At 41.6% G+C, this 20696-nt stretch overlaps 1 protein-coding gene across 1 annotated transcript in view; it reads right to left on the bottom strand.

Annotated features, from left to right (window-relative positions):
- The window catches only part of LOC135699763 (calcitonin gene-related peptide type 1 receptor-like), a 199363-nt gene extending 179854 nt beyond the window's left edge, over window positions 1-19509 (bottom strand). The window contains exon 1 of the mRNA XM_065220083.1: window positions 19311-19509. Within this exon, the coding sequence (XP_065076155.1) occupies window positions 19311-19365 (55 nt within the window). The 5' untranslated portion in view covers window positions 19366-19509. The remainder of the gene's footprint in view (window positions 1-19310) is intronic.
- Window positions 19510-20696: the final 1187 nt, after the last annotated feature.

Here is a 20696-nt window from a genome sequence, read left to right as displayed (position 1 = left end):
GTCATTTAAGAACATTTTCGGACTTCAAAAAATTATCGCAATAATTTAATTATTCTGGTAATTACAAAACCTAAGAAGCAACCAAAAGCTTAAAAATTTCGGGTTTCTCCAGTTTTCTGCCAGTTCAGAAATTTAAAATTGAATCAATTGCTGAAATCAATCATGCCGGTATTCCGGGATAAATATCACCCGGGAAAAACCGTGAATTCTGTGGCCACACTGCACTAGATTAAATCCTCTGGGAAAATATTTAAATGATATTTGCGACCGTATTCCGATAAGAACTCCAAGGGAATTCAGAAGAAAATAAGGTTGAATAATTCAAGGATTGAAGTCTCCTATGAAAATAAATGTTAGCAAATTCATTCAAGAATTTGGAATTTAATAAAGGAGAATTGTAAAATGAATGCCAAGAATTCTTTGGTGAGAATCTTCAGAGTGTTCTGCAGAAAAATTAGTCGTGGAGAAAATTTCAGGGAAAAGCCAGAATTAATCCCAAAATTAAAGAACTAAGTAGGCCTTTGTTTTCGTTGTCAGGGATTTCGAGTTCACCGCGTGCTTTTTGCTTACTACCAAATAAAAAAAAATCTTATCCGCTAGTGTGCATGTGAGGATGTGAAGATTCGTCGTGATTAAGTAGCCAATTGGTGAATATTTTAAATAATTGTGAAAATTCTGAGGCAAAATTTGTATTCAAATGGCTGTCGCGTTAGTCGGTTTGTGCCGAGGGGGACGACACATCTAAATCTCAAATTTAGATGCTCAATAAATCTCACACTAGCTAATCAATCTTCGAAAAATCTTCTTTCAATTCTCGATGCATCGCGCATCATCTTTTTGCAGGAAATCTTCAAAATCGTGATAAATCTTCTTTCTATCTACTCAGCGTACGCGCAGCTAGCCACAGCAAAACACAATATATCCTGCAGCGTAGATAGAGTCGTCCCCCTCGGTTTGTGCCTAGATCAGTTGTTCTTTTTTCATGTTTCCGCTCTAGCAAGAAGAGTTCTACCGTGTCTTATGGTTAGCCTTTTGGTAATGCGGCGGTCTGCCTTCTGGACAATAAAAACCTGCGATAGATACCAATAATAATAATATACGGATTATAAGTGATCAAACGTATCACAATTTTTGAAAGAGTCCGAGAAATTTCCTCCATGCAGTATTAAAGAAACCAAATACACACATATTTATGATGTTTACCCCCTCATGAAATTCAGACATTTTGAAGGAAGGGAGTGACAAAAGTAAAAATTGTGATTTGTTCTGGCCTAATATGGATTTGAACCGATTGGACTAAAGGTTTAAACTTCCCAGTAAAATTAAACGAGCATTATGGAAACAATGACAAAGGTCTAAACTAACGGTTTTTTTTTTTTAATAATGTCCACTGTTGCCTCACTGTATTGAAGTTAGCTGATTGTCAAACCGCATCGAACTTAATTCTAGTTGCACACACAAACTCACTAACATCATTACCTTTGTACATAGTGTTGGTGGCACTGTATCGATTTTACCCCCATTAGTATTAACTTGGCCCAAATATTGCCAAAACATATCATGCTACGCGTACATTACTAATGATGCATGCAAAATATGTCGAGCGGTATATGGAGGATATTCAATTACGGAGAGTTGTTTACCATTCACCTGTGATAAGTGCTGGAATGGTGACAGATGCTATGTATCAATATCAGCTTCAATGTGTTCACGTTAATTGAGGTCAGAGTTAAAAAAAGATAAGTTCACTCCATCCTCTATTAATCCGACATTTTTTTCCAATCTGGCACCTTTTAAATCCAACTCACAATAATCCAACGTTGTCGAATTGGAATATACAACAACATGATTAAGGATAATTTGTCAGAGCGAAAACTGCTTAAAGGCTTCAGTAAAATATAATTCAGGATATTATTAGGTATCATCGTGTTATGTTTCAGATGGCAAAAAGATGACAATAATTCAGCACCGACATTTTGAAAAGGCAAATCTGTCTTTGTATTTAATAAGTTGGCTTCAATCACGGATTTCTCACACATGCAAACAAATAACAAAAATCAACATTGATTGAGGAATTAACCGCATAAATTGGCAATTGGAGGTTTCGGGTTGGAAAATTTCTCGACTTCCCTGGGCATAGAGTATGATTGTACTTGCCACACAATTATACTAATTCAAAAATGGTACAGACATCGAAAGCTCTCAATTAATAACTATGGAAATGCATCTGGAACCAAGGGGCACCCAACGCTGCACATCTCAATCTATGCCAAGTATTTTATCAGTGCCAAAAGCTGTGCCCAGCGGTGTGCCGAATGTGCCGAAGTGTGGCAATCAAGTTGTCGGTCTCAGTACTCCATGAGTTTGGCAAACGTGCAATTATGACTTTTGAGATTATTTGTTTACCTTGTCAAGTTCTCACGGATGCGTGTTATTTGATGCTTGTTTTACTTATAAACAGGTCAGGCACAGTGTTTACCCTCGTATAAGCTATGCAACATGCACACAAATATCTCGTTCACTATTTGTATGCATACGAGGGTAATCACTGTGCCTGACCTGTTTATAAGTAAAACAAGCATCAAATAACACGCATGTGAGCCTTGTTTTTTGTAGAACATTTATTCCTCGTCTTGGTTCAACGATGCCAAACAAATGAGCAGATTGACAAGCGCTAGATCGTCGGTCACTGCTGGAACTGTTAGCCAGTATACGCGGATCGTTGCCAACCTCGAAGTTCTGCCCCTCCACGAGAAGAAGAAGGGTGACTGGTGGCAGACAACTGTCCACCAATGAGAAGAAAGTTCTGTACCGGGTGTCATTCTGGTAGACGTTCACCGAATCCTGTATCATAAGTATTCAACCGGCAAGTGAAAGATGTGCCTCTACATTATCATCATGCTACTCATGCAATCAGGAAGGATTCGACCTAAAATTCCCACCGGCGATAGTAGAAGCAGCAATATATCTTCCGTAGCTTCCTAATGCCAGCAGTCGCTGTTGGGTACAGAATTCATCTAACTGAGCTATACAATTTTTGGTGAGATAGTGTACTGTAGAGGTCCATCTCCAGGGCACGTCAATTGTGCAATATTTTATTATGATTTGGAACAACCTCGCTGGAAAATAAAAAAATATTAAACTGAAAAAGAAAACTTCCCCCTTACTTTGAAGTAAACACAGTAGTAAACCTTAGCAACGATTGGTAAAATGCCAACACAACGCAGTGATACTGTTTTATATTCTATTCTGTGTCAAACTTGTGCCCTAACGTGCCGATCAGTGTGCTACGATGTGCTTCGGCACACTGTGCAGAGTTGATTACCCCTTGATCGGGAACAGTTGAGAGCACGCAATATTCTAAAATGCGATAAGCATTAAGCTTGAAATGCAAAGAAGAAGAAGAAAAAGAAGTGGGTTTAAACGTGATGGTAGGAGCAAATAGGACTACGCTTCTTGTAATCCAAAGTCGATTGCGCTTTTCAAAGTAAAATTTGTTTTCACTTCTCTTAATCCATCTCCGATTTTTGGTTTATTAAGTAAAATTTGACTTCGATTCTCGTAATCCAAAATCAATTGCACTTATCCAAATAAATTTGACTTCGTTTCAGGGCCTTCTTTACCAACCTTGGGGTGTCTTGGTCTATTTTTTATTGACGCTCATTTAAACTGAATAAATTAAATCTGTTTATGACTCCTCATACTTGCGAACTTGTTAATTGAAGTGCTGATATCAATTTAAAACTGGTGTAGAGCATCTGGTGGTCTAATCAGTAACCATTTAAGTCTGGTGTAGAGCATCTGTCAATTTATTTTGCACTCATATTGATCTATCTTGAGCACTTGGTGGCCATCATAAAAATAAATATTCTGGTAGCAATTTGGGTTTTATCACAGCCTTTTTGTCCATGATTTACATGCTTTACAAACTTGAAAAAACTTACAATACTGCCTGTGTTTACCCCATATGTCAATAATTAGTTTGTACAACTCATCTTCTTCTGGTTTCCAGTGCTGGCTTACTAAAACAAAGAGGTGACTATCTAGTCATAGTGCATTGTAAAAACAAAACACTTAGTGCAAAAATTAACCGAACGTAAACATGAAATAAAACAGTTCAATGCTTATCACAATCTTCACCAACTTGAGTTGTTTGTGAATCAAGAGCCACAAAACACGGATTTCCAATATATTAACGTGGATCCCCGTTAATTTGAACGACTTTACTCTTCCCCGCTCTATTCCATGTGTTACATGACGTTTGAGCAATTTTTAATTTTGCAGGTGCAGGTGCAGGTGCAGATTAACTTCTAATTAAAAAAATGTTCAGATTAAAAATTGGCAGATTACCAGGGGTTCACAGGAATTAAAAAGAAACCTTAAAAGTTGGTGCTTTGTAAACCGATCAAGTTTATCGACGACCTTAGAGATGCAGGAAATATGCCCATTATTCCGAGGAGGGCGACACAGCTAAATCTCAAGTTTAGATGCTCAACAAATCTCACACTAGCGAATCAATCTTCGAAAAATCTTCTTTCATTTGGCGCATCTACTTGCATCGTGCATCATCTTTTTGCAGGAAATCTTCAGAATCGTCATCAATCTTCTTTCTGTCTACTCAGCGTGCGTGCAGCTAGCCACAGCAAAACACAATCTTTTCTGCATCGTAGATAGAGTCGTCCCCCTAGCATTATTCTAGATTTTTTTGATGTCAATGAAGTTATCCAGTACCATACCATCTAGCATGTACTAATTTCTTGTAAAGGAAGCCATCCAGTACCATTCTATCCAGTATGCATCATATATCAACTATTGCATACTTCACGGTTTAAGTCGAGTAATTGTGCTAAATAAACATTCAAATCAAGGTGTTTAAGGTTCAATTTACTTTGATGCTTTTTGAAAAATTTCAAAAGCAGTTTTTTCCGACGCGATATTTTAGATTGCAAAAAGCTCGCACTATTCGATTCCTTTTGATTTTTTTACACAAAATGACGCGAGCTTTTTGCAATCTAAAAAAATGCGTCGAAAAAAACTGCTCTTGAAATTTTAAAAAATGCAACAAAGTAAATTGAACCTTAACAAATTGTGAAGTTTCTTGCGATCATGTGTTTTTGTGTATTGGATTTTTTGAATCTGAGAGTGGAACAGTTAGAGATGATCGGAACGGGGATCGTGAGCCAACATCTGGAGGTTCATCGACAATGATGCACTTCTTCCCGAGGCTAGAGCAAGGGGAAACTGATTTTATTATTATCAGGATCAAGGAGCTGGAACTCCATTTGCGAAAACAATTGATCTTAAGAATCACGAAGAGGCGGGCTAGTTACAGATCATTCGGGTGAGATCCTTTCTTTTTATTTCATTTGTTTGCATTACAATTCTATTAGTATTCATAAAAACTTTACCAAATTATGTCCCAGGGTTTAAATTGAGGACCTCGGCTAGCTTGGTGGCTGCCGCTTTTACTTACTGAGTAGAAGATCGTGGGTTTAATCCCAAGCTCCTCAAAAATATAACAATTCCAAGGTCGCATCGCCTGCTTAAGCGAATTTTGACCCAATTCCGTATATGGGGGCGTCGGGGAGGATCGCAGTAGGCCGCCCTTGAAAGCTGACGTGTTTTTCTTTTGCTGCGTATTTTTCGTAAGTGAATTAAACGCAATTTGTTAATTTTTGTGCTGAAATTTTGTTGCAAGTGTTTATAAAGTTTGATAACTATTATATTAGTTATCATATCGTGTTTTGCCTGGAGTGGTTCGGTTGAACATGAATCTAACCTCCAAAATAAACAACGCAGATTCAGTTCCATTGTTCGGTGTCGGGAGCCCGGTTCTCCTCCAATATCCTTCCTTTCCCCATAACAGAGAATATGGGGCTGGCCGGCAATGGCTATTGTCATGCTTTTCCTGTTCTGAATTCTGAATGGAAAGCTATTCACTCCCAAATAGTTTTCCTTAAGAAATTAGAATAAGTACGTTAAAGTAGATACATGACAGTTCCCAGAATACAATCTACGAATTACTCCGTTGCAAACGCAACGCAACGAATTTTTTTTAGCTTTTAGAACGACTTAAACTTATTAGAATTTCTGGATATAAAAAAAACTAATAGGGATACGGGATGTGGTGGGCGTTGGCCAGATTTGGATTTTTCAGATATAATCCTAAATAGGACCTAGATTGGTAGGCTGTGCGTGTGATCAAACCTGTCGTTTGTTTTTTTTTCGTTATCTATAATCGGTTGCTGATCTGGCCAAAACCAGGCCAAGGAGACAATTTCTAGTTCATCAGTGAGTTCACTAAGAAGAAGCTCTGCGAGAACTACATCTCATTGTATCTAGTTCTACGTCCCTGTTATTTCCCGCTGAGAAGCTGTTCCGAAGACAAGTAGAACCTTCCGTTCCATCATTCATCCCATAATTAGTTCCATCATTCGTTGAGTCGCAGTGTTGAACCTGACTATTGGCCACGAAAAGGCTTACCAATGCACATCAAAAATCGACAACATACATCCGAACATTTGTTTATCTCAAATCGACGGAAGACATTCCGCGCAACTACCATAAGCCTGGTTCATGTTGATCTTCGTCAAGCTTCGTCTGCGGTTTGGACTTCTGCATCAACACATGTCAAGCAGCCTTTAGGTTCAATTGGCTAAACTTGGTGAGTGAGTTCATTAAATTTTGGAAATTTTTATCTTTTCAAACCAGTAACGTTGGGAGATCACCTTTTTGTGGTGCGTTACTGGTATAAGATCTTTTATTTATTTGTTTATTCATGTCGTCAAGCCAGTGTAGACTACATAGGGTTAACTACCCCATTCCCGGCCTATTAAGCACAACTCGTACTTAGTCTTTCGTAATCTAGCGTAGTTTAGCACCAAACGGAATGTTATTATAACTTATGGCTTCTAAATTTATTTACCTTTCCGTACGTATCATAAGATTTCATAAAGAGAAACAAAATTTGCCTTATGCAGCTAATTTTTGCCTGTATAAGCTAAGCTGCAGCTAAAATTGTTTGTTGAGAACACTGCTTCTTGACGCCAAACTCCGCCTACGGATTCTAAATTCGGCCTAACGCATAAAAACGCATTCAAACGCCATTGAATTCCCTTCGGCCTATCGGATGAAGATAAAAATTGATTCGGTCGGAGCGCTTCTTTTGTTTTTGAGAAAAATGGGTGTAAACATTCATATTACGCGCTCTCATTGATTTCGTTCGGTAGCTTTTGAACTAAAGCAGCGTACCAAACGCATAATTGACTTTTTAACTCTGAAACAATGAATTTATGTGATATTTTCTGATCGATAGGCCCAAAATGGGCGATTAGGCTGAAGTAGTTGTCTACCCTACAATGATTATTACAATGTTTACTTACATACTATGGGGCTGTCCATAAACTACGTAGACAGTTTCGGGGGGGGGGGGGGGGGTGACAATTATCCAAGGCCCATACAAATTTAAAAAAATTTGTATGGACAATTGTCTACGCAGGGGGAGGGGGGGGTCAATAATCCCAAAAAACTGTCTACGTAGTTTATGAACAGGCCCTATGCAATAATTCTATTCTGAATTCTGGAATACTGAATACTTATAGGGGGTTATAGTTAAAACCACTAGCCCTTATTTACTGCAGAGACAGATGTCACTGCAAACAGAGAGAATAAACAGAAGATACTGTGTGGGCCCGATAACCCCCAGTGTAGCATGAGCTTAACTAGGGCGAAGCAGCCCTGCAAGAGCCACCATCACTCTTGGCTTTTCCGCATGAGATGTTCCAGCTTTGTTCGGCTTAGAGGCGCGATGACGATGGTCGATCATATGACTGCAATCTTGTCATAACTGTAGCCATATCCGCCAGCACCCTCTCGATACGCTCCATCCGTTCGTTCGATGTTTCTCCTCTGGATTTTGCCTTCTGGCGATCTTTAGGATCCGACGTATTATTAGCTGATTGTTCGTGAGCTGTTAGTGGAGTACTTTGTTAATACGGGACTCGGCTTCCTCGCTGGCATCATCTTCGCTACCATCTTCCTCGTCGTCATCCTCTTTGCTGTAGTCATCTTTGTCGCTGCTGTCTTCCTCTCTGCCATCCTCGTTATCGCTACGGCTGCCCACAATAGAACTATGCTCATCTGACTCTTGATGTCATACCGCTGAATGGGTATCAGCGCCGGTCTCGTCGGAGCGGACTTCAACGAAATGAGCAAGCTCTCGGTTGCCACCGTCTTCCTCGGGATTGTCTCCTGTCCTGGTGTGCTTTCTTGCCCATCTCGCCGTGGAACTTCAGCGCTTTAATAAGCTTTATTTTAGAATTTGTCACTGTACCTGTAAATAATAGTTACATGTACGCTCAGATTAGTGTATCGCAATATTGCCTTTTCATCGTGGAATCGCTGATTCCTATTATGATGTTAAAATTGAATCTTATTCATATTCAGAGCCGGTTTTAGAGGAGGGTGGCTTACCCCCCCCCCCTCCCGGAATACCACATTTTTTGTTGATGTAAAGTCATAAAAACTAAACAAAAACGGGTTCCCACATTCCCAGTATAAATGCGGCCCTGTTCTACTTGTTGATTTTTTCGGATCAATAAGTTATAACCCTTTTTTTAACTGCCACAACGTGACGCAAGATACGAACACTTTCTGTCTGCGACTTGCGGACGTCCCGTTCCGCCTGTTCATTCATTTTTTTGGACTTCAACAGTGTCTTTGCGGACGTCCCGTTCCGCTTATTCATTTCAGTCTCTTCCTTGAGCTAATAACGCGTTCCGGTAGTTACCACAATTAAAGGGTCATGACGCATGGTACTCATTAACCAACTGCAATCTGCGGACGTCCCGTTCTGCTCATCTTCAACGTTTCTGAGTACTAGGAATTTATCGCAGCGGTTGTCCCAACTCACTTTCCATTTTTGTATTCCTGAGGCCCCAGGTGCCGCGTGGAACACATAACCTCAATGGGAGTATCTTTTTCTCTATTTTTTACTTCTTTTTGTGACTGGGTGATTTCTTTATATTCACTATAAAAAAAAACTACTTAGGTCCTTACTTTCTGTTGTAAATGTGAACGCGAATGTGAAACTCTATTATTAACTCCCAGGAAACACCCAGCGCCGGAGCTCTGCGGAACACGTTTTATCTCCTGGACGCTGATGAAGGAAAAGTCAAGAGCGATGGTGGCTCTGATGGTTCATACGTACTCTGTGTAGAGTTCACACGCACACTCTCTTCAAGCTATTTGCAGGGCTGCTTTGCCCTAGTTAAGCTCATGTTACACTGGGGTGTTTCGGGTCCACACAGATACCATGATAATCTCTGCGCAACCCATCGAAGTAGGCCGTGCTACTAAATAGATTTGTTTTTGTTGTATTTTATTTGAAATAATTAATAATCTGATGCGGGATTGTAAAAATTGTAAATGGATTGCGGGACGGTGACCAAAAAGAGTCCCGCTCCATTCAATTGCTGGCGAATAGTGCAGTTCTGGTAGAGAGCAATTTGTTCCAGCCGGTGCTAAGTTATATTTAAAAAAAATCATTTACCAGATGCTCATTAAATAAGCGTCATTCAACTTCTGCTTGAATGAAAGTATGAATACAATTCAAGCTGAACACCCTAATAAAAATTGCATGGTTAATTTGCTTAACGACGTGTTCTGGGTATCATCCAAACCATTTGTGGAATAGTTCAATGATTTGGGTTATCGTTCGTTTATGGTTATTTTTTATTAGGGCATTGCATTAGGTTCTAAGTAACATTGATCGATTCTCTTCGTCGACTTTATCTTTCGTTAATAACTTCAAGCTGAACATTTCATTAGGTCCTAAGTAACATTGACAGATTCTCTTCGTCGACTTTCTCTTTGCATCCCCACGGCCATGTAATGACATTCCCATGTATTTTCAGCATACAAATCGATAAAAGAAGCTTTTATCTAGCATCTAATACGACAAACACCACAAGGAACGGTTATGGGCTCGAGTTATTAACGAAAGAGAAAGTCGACGAAGAGAATCGATCAATGTTACTTAGGACCTAATGCAATGTTCAGCTTGAATTGTTTATTAGCATCGGGGCTTATCATGCGTGGAAAAAGCTCCGAAATGCTTGCGTTTTTGAAAAGGGTTATTGTTTCTGTGGTAGAGCTGTCACATTCTAACTCCCGATTTCAAGCTTCTTGCAGACACAAGACATGATTGCAGGGAAATTTTATTCATAATGCCGCTGCCAGACAGTGGGAATTTGATTGAAAATGCATGTTTTTCCTCAGTTCGGGACATTTTTTGATATAGTAATTTGATTTATTGTGGTATAGTGCCTTAGTTTAGTGAATGTCGTATTACTCCATCACTTTTGAGAAGTGATGAAGAATTCGGTTTTACATACATATATACATAACCACTACACAACCCTGAAACTTTCCTTAATGTACACGCTTATTCTGGTCAACTCAAAATTTAGTCGAATGTACTCATCTCAGCGGCAAGTGTGACTACTCAAAATTGAGTAGCCTTACACACTTAATCTAGCTCGGTAAAATCTCCAACAGCCGATTACTTCGGCATTTGCTTTTGCTGATATCTCTGCAAAATATCTGTTTGTTAGCTGATATCTCTGCAAAATGTTATTTGTTAGCTGAGTCTCGGCAATTGTTTTACTGAATCTCAGCAAAATAAATTGCAGAATCACTCGGCTGTTGGAATCTCGGCGAAAAAAATTAAGTGTGTATGTTGACTCACTTATCCACTCGCCGGTATTTTCAGTTGCGGGGAGGGTTTTGAGTAACATTTTCTATGAGGTTTCCTCCGACATGACTGGCATTTTTTCCAAGTCCAGGATTTTGGAAGAATACAGTCCACTTATTTCAGTGTATACACATACAATGTTGTATTTGCGTTACCTGTTAAATGAAAAACCTTGTCAGTTGAATTATTAGTAAAATAAATCTTGTACCGAGCAGATGCGTTCAATTTTAGTTCTTTTCAACCATCGAGAAATCGCTAGTCCGAACCACGCCAAAAACTTTCCCCCAAACATTTTGGTCCTATCGGGATCCGGATTTGGAGAAATTGGATTTACATCAAAATCTTTGACGGCGCCATTATTGGCGACGGCGTGCATGCAAGAATGTGTTGCGTGATTACGTGGAAAAGTGGTTTGAGCTACCACAACTGCGAAAGATCGTCAAACGGTCTTTAAGTGGATTATCTGGTCTGGCGTTCCGCCACCGGATAAGCAGCGGCACAGTTTGCCGAAGTTTAAGTTGGATTGCGGCACGTACAGGGCGTGCTGGCAAAAGCAAGCGAAGCGCGAAGCTTCCAGATTAAAAGTGTGGTTAAGTGCAAAGCTCCGCACCCATTCAGGGCGGTTGCAAAGAAGAGCGAAAGCGCGAAGCTTTCGAACGACTGAAAAAAGAAGAAGCGCGAAGCTTTTAGTACAAGAAAGTGGTTATGTGAAAAAGCGCCGTAATCAGCCATTGCGGCAGCGAAGAACAACGAAAGCACAAGGCTTGCGAAAACAAAAGTGAGAAGAGAAAAAAGTGAAACTTTTTGTGAACAAAATGCGAAAGAAGATTAATGGGTGAACATAAAAGAAAATCATATAGGAAAATTAGTGATACTCCCAGAGTAACGAGAAGTGTATCGAGAAAAAACCTGTTGGCGGCTTTGACGGGATCAAGAGTTCAGGAGGAATCCACTGATACGGATGAAGAAACTGCTCAGTGCTCGAAGTCGCCGCTGGAGTTCAGTGTTGCCCAACAGAAAGAATTAGACCGGGTGAAGAAAGTGCGTCAGAAAATGGAGCAAACATTGGAAAACCTGAGCGAACGTCTGGATCTCATCATGGAGAAAATGCATCGCATTAAAAAGGCGATAAACAAGGATGAAGCGAACAACATACACTACCTGACTCTCCAGCAGCAAACAATCCAGAAGTCCTACGAGGAATTCGATTCCGTTTACAACGAAGCAGTCGGTCTCGTCGCCTGGGATAGAAAAGGTGAATGGAAAACCATTTACCTTGATTTCGAAACACGCCATGCCGACTTATATGTGAAAGTGCAGACAAAGATAGCTGACTTGAAGCGCGATGATTCAAGTCGAGCTTTGGTACAAAACGCCAATGTGTCGGAATCCCTTCCGAGAACACAGGTGATACACAACGTCCCTCACTTACAAGTGCCATTGCCTACATTTGATGGAAAGTTGGAAAACTGGCACTCATTTAAATGTATGTTTCAAACCGTGATGGGTCGGTATCCAAATGAGTCGCCAGCGATCAAATTGTACCACCTAAAAAACTCACTGATTGGCAACGCAGCAGACAACATTGATCAAGAGGTAATTGATAACAACGACTATGAGTCGGCATGGCGATTGTTGGAAGATGCATATGAGGATGAGCGATTGATCATCGATACTCACATCGATGCGTTGCTAGATCTGCCTAAGTTGACCAGAGAAAACGGCGATGAGATGCGAAAGTTGGTGGAGACATGCACAAAGCATGTAGATGCTTTGAAAACCCGGGAGCTCCCGGTGGAAGGTCTGCCGGAGATGATTCTTATCAACCTGATCAGCAAGCGGATGGACAGAGAAAGTAGACGGTTGTGGGAGTCGTCATTGAATCGCGGCGAACTCCCACTCCGAGGATCTGATTGATTTCCTTAAAGAACGAAGCCGTGTCCTTCAGAAGTTGACGAACTACACCCACATCAATCACCCGCAGGTAGCAGCAAAATTCGGACAGCAGCAGGCAGCGATAAAGCCCAAACAAACGAAAATGTTCGTTCAAACAAACAAGGAGTCGTGCCCGTGCTGTTCCAATCCCCACTCTATATATAAGTGCACTGATTTCAAAAAGCTACCTGGTGCCGAGCGCTTCGACAAGGTCAAGAAGGCAGGTCTATGTTTTAACTGTCTGCGCCCAGGACATCGTACAGTGGATTGCACATCGGACCAGCATTGTAAAATCTGTGCTAAGCATCACCACAGCTTCCTCCACAATGAGCGCTCAGAAGATTCCAGGTAGCAAGCTGAGATCAACCAACCGAAGAATTCAGTGGAAGCTGAAAAGAAAGAAGAACCACCAGCTGCACCTGAGCAGCGCACAGTCAGCTGCTGCACACAAACGCAACCAATATCGAAGCAAATATTTCTGTCAACAGCGAAGATCGTGGTGTTCGGTTCCGGTAATGCAACTACGACATGTAGAGCGTTGCTGGACTGCTGCTCTGAGTCCAACATCATCACGGAGAGGTTGGCGAAGAAACTCAACATGCAGTTGTTAGTAATGAATCCGCCGATTACGATCTGCGGACTGAACGGAATGAAGACAACGGCCAACAAGGTTGTCCATACGAAGGTGTCGTCTCGAGATGGCGAGTTTTCTGCTGTTCTTGATTTTATAGTGACGCCATCAATCACCGAGCTACCGACAGGTAAGGTAGAAATCAAAAACTGGCCACTCCCTGCTGGCATCGAGCTAGCAGACCCAGCGTTTGATGTTCCGGATGTCGTCGATGTGATTATCGGCGTTGAAATATTCTACGACATTATTATGAAGGGACGTGTGAAGATAGGAAGTGACTTCCCGACACTGGCTGAAACTGTGTTCGGGTGAGTCGTCAGCGGTTCTGCGGAGACCAAGCAATCGGCTGTCCAAAGACGAGTCTGTCAGCTAGCAACCACGTATGAAGATGTCAACCGTACTCTTTCCAGATTCTGGGAACTGAAGGCAGGGTATCACACCAGCAAGATGACCGCAGCAGAGCGTGCTGTAGAACAACATTTCGATGAATCGCACAGCCGAAACAATGAGGGGCGGTACGTTGTTTGATTGCCATTCAAAAAATCTCAAGGGTCAACTGGGCGACTCTTATGAGAATGCGAAGCACCGACTTGGAAGGCTGATGGTCAGTCTTACCAAAAACCCATCCAAGCGAGAAGCCTACACGCAATTCATGACAGAATATGCGACTCTGGGCCATATGCAAGATGTAAGCCACAACCCGGAGGAAGGCTACTTCTTACCGCACCACGCAGTCTACAAGGCAACCAGCTCGACTACAAAAGTTCGAGTGGTTTTTGATGCCTCGGCGGCGTCAACGACAGGCATATCTCTCAACGACACTCAGCTGGTAGGACCAACAGTGCAAAGCGACTTGGTCACTATCATGCTACGTTCTGTACGCATCAGGTAGTGCTAACAGCGGATGTACCTAAGATGTACCGGCAGGTACTAGTACACCCGGACGATCGAAAGTATCAGAGAATTGTGACGCGAACGAAATGGCTACCTTTGAATTAACAACGGTCACATACGGCTGTTCGAGTGCCCCTTACCTTGCCACAAGGGCGATGACACAGCTAGCTATGGACGAAGCAGAAAACTTTTCAATAACAGCTGGCGTTGTCAAGGAGGATAGCTACATAGATGATTTTCTCACTGGAGGCAAAACAGCTGCAGCCGTCGTGGAAATCTACAAACAGTTAAAGGCCATGCTGAGCCAAGTTTGCTTCGGTGTGCATAAATTTTGCTCCAATAGCGCTGAAGTTCTTCAGTCCATCCCAGCCGAGTTGCAGGAAAAGCAGGTAGACTTCGAGATGTCTGATATCAACGACACTATCAAGACTTTGGGGCTAATATGGAATCCTAATTACGACTACTTCGCTTTCAACGTACCACACCTGGAGCTGAATGGAGGCAGAATCACGAAAAAGATGGTTCTATCGGAAATTAGCAAGCTTTTCGACCCACTGGGTTTCCTAGGACCGGTGGTGACCACCGCAAAACTGATAATGCAAGAGCTATGGCGTTTGAAGCTGGGTTGGGACGATGAGTTGCCCGACGAGCAGATGCAGATGTGGTTAATGTTCCGTAAACAACTGGTTGCAGTACGGAATATCAAGAAGAAGAGATGCGTCATTCCAGGCGATGCTACGAAGATCGAGCTACTTGGTTATGCATCCAAACGGGCATATGGTGCTGTCCTGTACGCTCGGAGCGAGCTCAGCGATGGTACAATAAACATTCAACTAGTGTGCAGTAAATCCCGAGTAGCCCCACTGAAGCCGACGACCATACCTAGGCTTGAACTGTGCGGTGCACTAGTACTGGGCCAACTGGTTCAGAAGGCCATTAAATCTTTGAAGGTGAAGTTCGACAGCGTCAAGTTGTACTCCGACTCGATGATTTGTTTGAGTTGGCTGAAGAAGTCCCCAGCGGTCTTGAACGAGTTCGTGTGCAACCGAGTAGCCACCATGGGGCTATGTCAAGTCCGAGAATAATCCCTCTGATGTGCTTTCGCGAGGATTATTTCCAGAGCAGCTGATCGAGATTGAACTTTGGTGGAGAGCCGCACCAGAGCAGCGACAACGTTGTGAAGCAGAAGATCAATTAGTTCCTGTGTTGGCAGATGAAGAACTTCCGGAGCTTCGGAGTACAAAAACCATTGTTGCTGTAACCGTGGAAAAATCATGCAGTAACTGGAAACGGGTTAGCAACTTCAACCGTCTGCAACGTGCTTGGGCGTATGTGTGGCGGTTTGTTGAAATAACCCACACGAAGAAGAGAAATCCTGTCAGCAATCCGTTATCAGCCAGCGAATTGTCTAGGGCGACTCAAACCATCTTCAAGGTCATTCAACAGGAGGAGTTTAAGGAGCAGCTCAAGCAGTTGCAGTCCGGGGACAACAAGCGGAACAATCTGTCCAGCTTGGCGCCTTTCGTGGACGGCGAAGGCTTCATCAGAGTCGGTGGTCGACTAAAATATTCAAACATTCCCTACAAAGGCAAGCACCAATTACTGTTTCCAGAAAGGCATCCAGTGGTCAAGTTGCTAGTACGCCACCTACATGAGAAGAACCTGCACGTAGGACAGAACGCATTGATTTCGATAATTCGTCAGCAGTATTGGCCGATTAAAGTGAAGACAACCGTCAAACGGATTACCGGTCGATGTTTCAGGTGCTTCAAGCACAAACCACCACAGTTGAATCAGTTTATGGGCGAGTTGCCAAGTTGCCGAGTCACACCTGCACCAGTGTTTGCTTCGACTGGTGTAGATTTTGCTGGACCATTCATAATCAGGGAAAGTGGTAAAAAACCGAAGTTTCTGAAAGCATACGTTGTTGTATTTGTGTGTATGGCAGTGAAGGCAGTACATTTGGAGCTATGCACAGATCTGCGCTCAGAGACTTTCTTGGCAGCATTGCAAAGATTCACCAGTCGACGTGGCATTCCTTCAAACATTCATTCGGACAATGCCACAACATTTATCGGGGCTTCCAATGAACTTGCTGAACTACGAGAACTATTCCAAAGTTAGTTGCACAAGGATAGGCTGACCGAGTTCTGTGCCACAAAGGGTATTACCTGGCATTTCATCCCGCCGCGAAGTCCTCACTTCGGCGGAGTTTGGGAGGCCGGAGTAAAGGCAATGAAGTACCTACTCAAACGCGTTGTGGGAGAAACGAGGTTAACATTCGAAGAAATGACGACGTTCCTGGCCGAAGCGGAAGTGATTATGAATTCTCGTCCTAAGTGCCCCTTATCAGACGATCCCAACGATTTCCAGGCTTTGACCCCTTCGCATTTCCTGATTGGACGCACAGGTCAAGCAATTCCCGAACCGTCGTACGACCAATTGAAGATTGGCAGGCTGTCAAGGTGGCAACATGTGCAGTACATGAGAGAACATTTTTGGAAGCGATGGTCTGCTGACTACCTGCACACGCTGCAGACACGGCAGAAATGGAAGGGCGATGTTCTGGACATCAAAATAGGTGCTTTGGTGCTACTGCGAGAGGAGAACGTTCCACCACAGCAGTGGAAATTGGGCCGCATCACTGCTACACATCCAGGTGAGGACAAGGTGGTGAGAGTGGTCACCGTCAGGACGGCGAGTAGCGAGTTTATACGGGCAGTGACTAAGATCTGTCTGTTTCCGGATGTTGACTCTAACGATCCAACGGGGGGTGTATGATTGCTCAGTAAGAAGAATACAGTCCACTTATTTCAGTGTATACACATACAATGTTGTATTTGCTTTACCTGTTAAATGAAAAACCTTGTCAGTTGAATTATTAGTAAAATAAATCTTGTACCGAGCAGATGCATTCAATTTTAGTTCTTTTCAACCATCGAGAAATCGATAGTCAGAACCACGCCAAAAACTTTCCCCCAAACAAGTGTTAAAGTGACTACAATAAAAAAAAAGTCACAGTATTCTATATGCGCCATACTACGAACACGCTGTACTATAAACTACATAATGATGATACATGATAATTTTATGTTAGGGTTTTTATCCGAATTTGAGAACAAAGAGGTGCTTAAAACCCGTATGATCGTTATACCCGTGCCTCCCCTACTTAGCTGACATATGAGCCAACATTTTGTTCAATATTGAAAGTTCCATCTTCTGATAAGGAAAACAACTTACTGTTGCGTTATAATAAAATGTAACCTTCACTCTCTTATCTGCTTCAGAGACCTAATTTAAAACTGTTGATGAAACTACTAAAAAAAATATCGTATTTTTTGGTAATCATTTTATCCCACAACATTCATGGCGTCTTTGTGGACTTTACTGGGGTGTTACTCCAAAATATATAACGGCTGGTTAAGGATCCCACACTTGAATTTTCATAATTTATTACATTCAAAAAAAAATACTTGAACCAACATTTTACATATTTATTGATCACTAGCTGAGTGTGCCCGGTCTTGCTCGGGATTCAATATTAACTTGAGTTTATGCGCCGATTTAAAAAAAAAAACATGCTATATTGTACGTAGTCCGCCCCCCCCCCCCTATTATCTAAGGGGCTACCCCCTATGATTATCTCCTTATACCCCCACACTCGCCCTCACATGCCTAATTTGGTTCCATTTGCTTGATTAGTTCTCGAGTTATGCAGACATTTCTGTTTCATTTGTATGGGAGCCCCCCCTTACAGAAGGGGGAACGGGTCTCGAACCATCATAAGAACCTTCCACGGCCCCAAAAACCCCTGTATACAAATTTTCACGCCAATCGGTTCAGTAGTTTCCGAGTCTATAAGGGTCAGACAGACAGACAGACAGACAGACAGAAATTCATTTTTATATATATAGATAGATAGATAGATTTTTGTATGACTTTGCAAATATTTAAAGATTTTAAAGGAAATATGCTAAAATATGATGCATTCTACAGATATGCATGAATAACTAAAAAATGATCAACATTCGACGGCAAAGCTGTTTGTCATAAAAATTTACCCTCTTTTTGCTATATTAAATCAACTACAGGTCTTATTTTGGTATCCACTTTTGGTGATTCAATGTCATTTTGCTCCTAAAAAATCTTGATATGTGAGAATAGAAAAAAATCACAGAAAAATTTAGCATCTAGCAGGCCATGACAATTATTTTTCATATGGTAGGGACCGCATGGAATGTGTAAAAGATATAAAATGGTTGAGTTGTACTAAATTTTGAAGTATTAGAAATATTTCTTCAGTTATGGTTATGAAAAATCGACTTTTTTGAAAAATTTCAATCTAAATTACGTTTCTCAGTGTTGCCGACTTACAAAATTTTGTTGGTTGAGGACCCAGGTTTTCAGATAGAGTGTTATTTTGGGCCACCCTAATACATTTCAAATTTAGAATAAAATAAACGTCTATCTCAAAACAAGTATCATTACTAAATAGTGCTATCGATGCGACAGTTGCCCATTGTCTCCCTGTACAAAACTGAGTTAATATAACACTGTGAGTGTGCTAGCAGCACATTACTATTAAAGCAATTTATTCTATCTAACTCAATCACGTAAATAACATTATTTGTCCATCATCATCAAATAAATTTGGAACACTACCCCTTCGGCAGCGAAATTCACCCAGGTCGTTGTCGCAACACAACCAACTATCTTTTTAACCAAACATGGTCAGAAAACGGTTTACGCATCGAGTACAAACCTATCGTTCTTCATCCACAAGCAGCGTCTGCATTAGAGCAGTATTGCCTTGAAACCAAATAACATTTGATTACAATAAACAATACACTCACTGAGATGGAAACAGGTCGTTTTTCTCCATCGTTATCTTTTCATCCAATTAAGCTTTTGACTAGAATAACATAACCCGACAGGTTACCTCGCTGGTCCTTCGATTACGATTACCATCCAATACATTAACGAATCAATTTTCGAATCCGTTCGAATTTGTTCTTCAGAAATTTATGAAAATCATATTCCATCCGTACTCAATTTGTTCCATCCGTAACTCAATTTATGGCGGCTAAATTTATTTACCGTCCGCAAATAATCCGCTTTGGTTCCTTTGTAGCTCCTCCTTGTTCTCGGTCATCCTACAGGGCCTCAACAACAACCACCACCACCATAAACAGATAAATCACAAAGTTACACACCGGGCGTAACATTTCAGAATCCACCCGGTAACATTTTACTTTCGCACCAAGACTGGCCATGCTTCTTCCCTGGCTAGCCTCCATCAATCACCCCCCTTGATCTTATTAACATTTCAATCTACCAATCAGACCACAAACATATTGCCCTTCTCGTCCGTTAGAACGCATCCATCACGTGCTTGCACTTCCAGTATTCCATAGATGGACACCGTTTAATTGACACGCTTCTTCTCCAAAACGAACCGTATCTAATATCAATTTATCAAACTAGAACAAACCAAACAAGTTGCGACTAGATCATCTCAACCAGTTGATTCTAAACTGAGATATAAGGTGAACCGAGAGGAACTTTGAAACTTTCAAACCGATCCGGCCGACAGATAACGTAAGACTGACTGGCTGACTGGCTGGCTGGCGGTGTTAACCTTGAGATATACAGAATTCAATGTTACGCTCAGAGCCGCAGCATCCCGCAGCATGCGACCGAGGACGATGCGATGGACCATTCCCCAACAGGGAGGACCCATCCGATCCACATGGCGGTGGAGAAAGCGCGCCAAACACCAACGGCATGCAACTGGTGTAGCTTGGAGAGCAGTCAGAGCAAAAGATGCTGCGAAGCTGGTCTCATCGCTCTCCGGGACTCTCCTGCTGGAGAAGTGCCTCTTTGGAAGCCGGGTGAATTGCTCAGAGAAAGACCGAATCCGCTCTGTTTATGCTGCTTCGTCGTCCATGTGGACTGAACAGCTGGGAGTTCAACTACATAGCGAGTACAATGAAAGAAGTAACAACTTGAACTCCGTGGAAGTGGCTGTTTGTTGCACCTTTGGAAACGTTCGTTATATAGGGGTAGTTATCATGTACTTTCTATACCTAATTAAGTTAGACCAGATATTCGGTGCTGCACATCAGGCTGGGCATCTTTATTTGCTCTTTATTAGGACGGATTTATAGTTGCATATTGGCATAAAGTCGTTTGGCATAATGTCGTTTGGCATAAAGTTGTTTGACATAATGGTTGTTTGGCATAGAAATTAATATAATAACTTGAAAAATCATAAAGGTTTCCTTCATAAACATATTCAGTCATCGTTTCACAACTCGATATTCTTTATAAAGGGTGTCCACAGTTAAATTGCATCACTTAGAAGTACTCGCCAAAAATAAGTATCTCAACCGATTGTCATGAAATTCTCAGTGAATGTAATACCACAGAAGGAAATTCTTCAAACATATCATCAAGCGTAATGTTCATGCACACTAGGACCCT

This window comes from Ochlerotatus camptorhynchus, unplaced genomic scaffold, assembly GCF_037179485.1.
Source record: "Ochlerotatus camptorhynchus isolate MF236.1 unplaced genomic scaffold, CSIRO-AGI_Acam_v1.1 ptg000114l, whole genome shotgun sequence".
Taxonomy (NCBI): domain Eukaryota; kingdom Metazoa; phylum Arthropoda; class Insecta; order Diptera; family Culicidae; genus Ochlerotatus; species Ochlerotatus camptorhynchus.
Note: the sequence above shows the minus strand (reverse complement) of the source record. Positions and strands in the feature narration are given on the sequence as shown.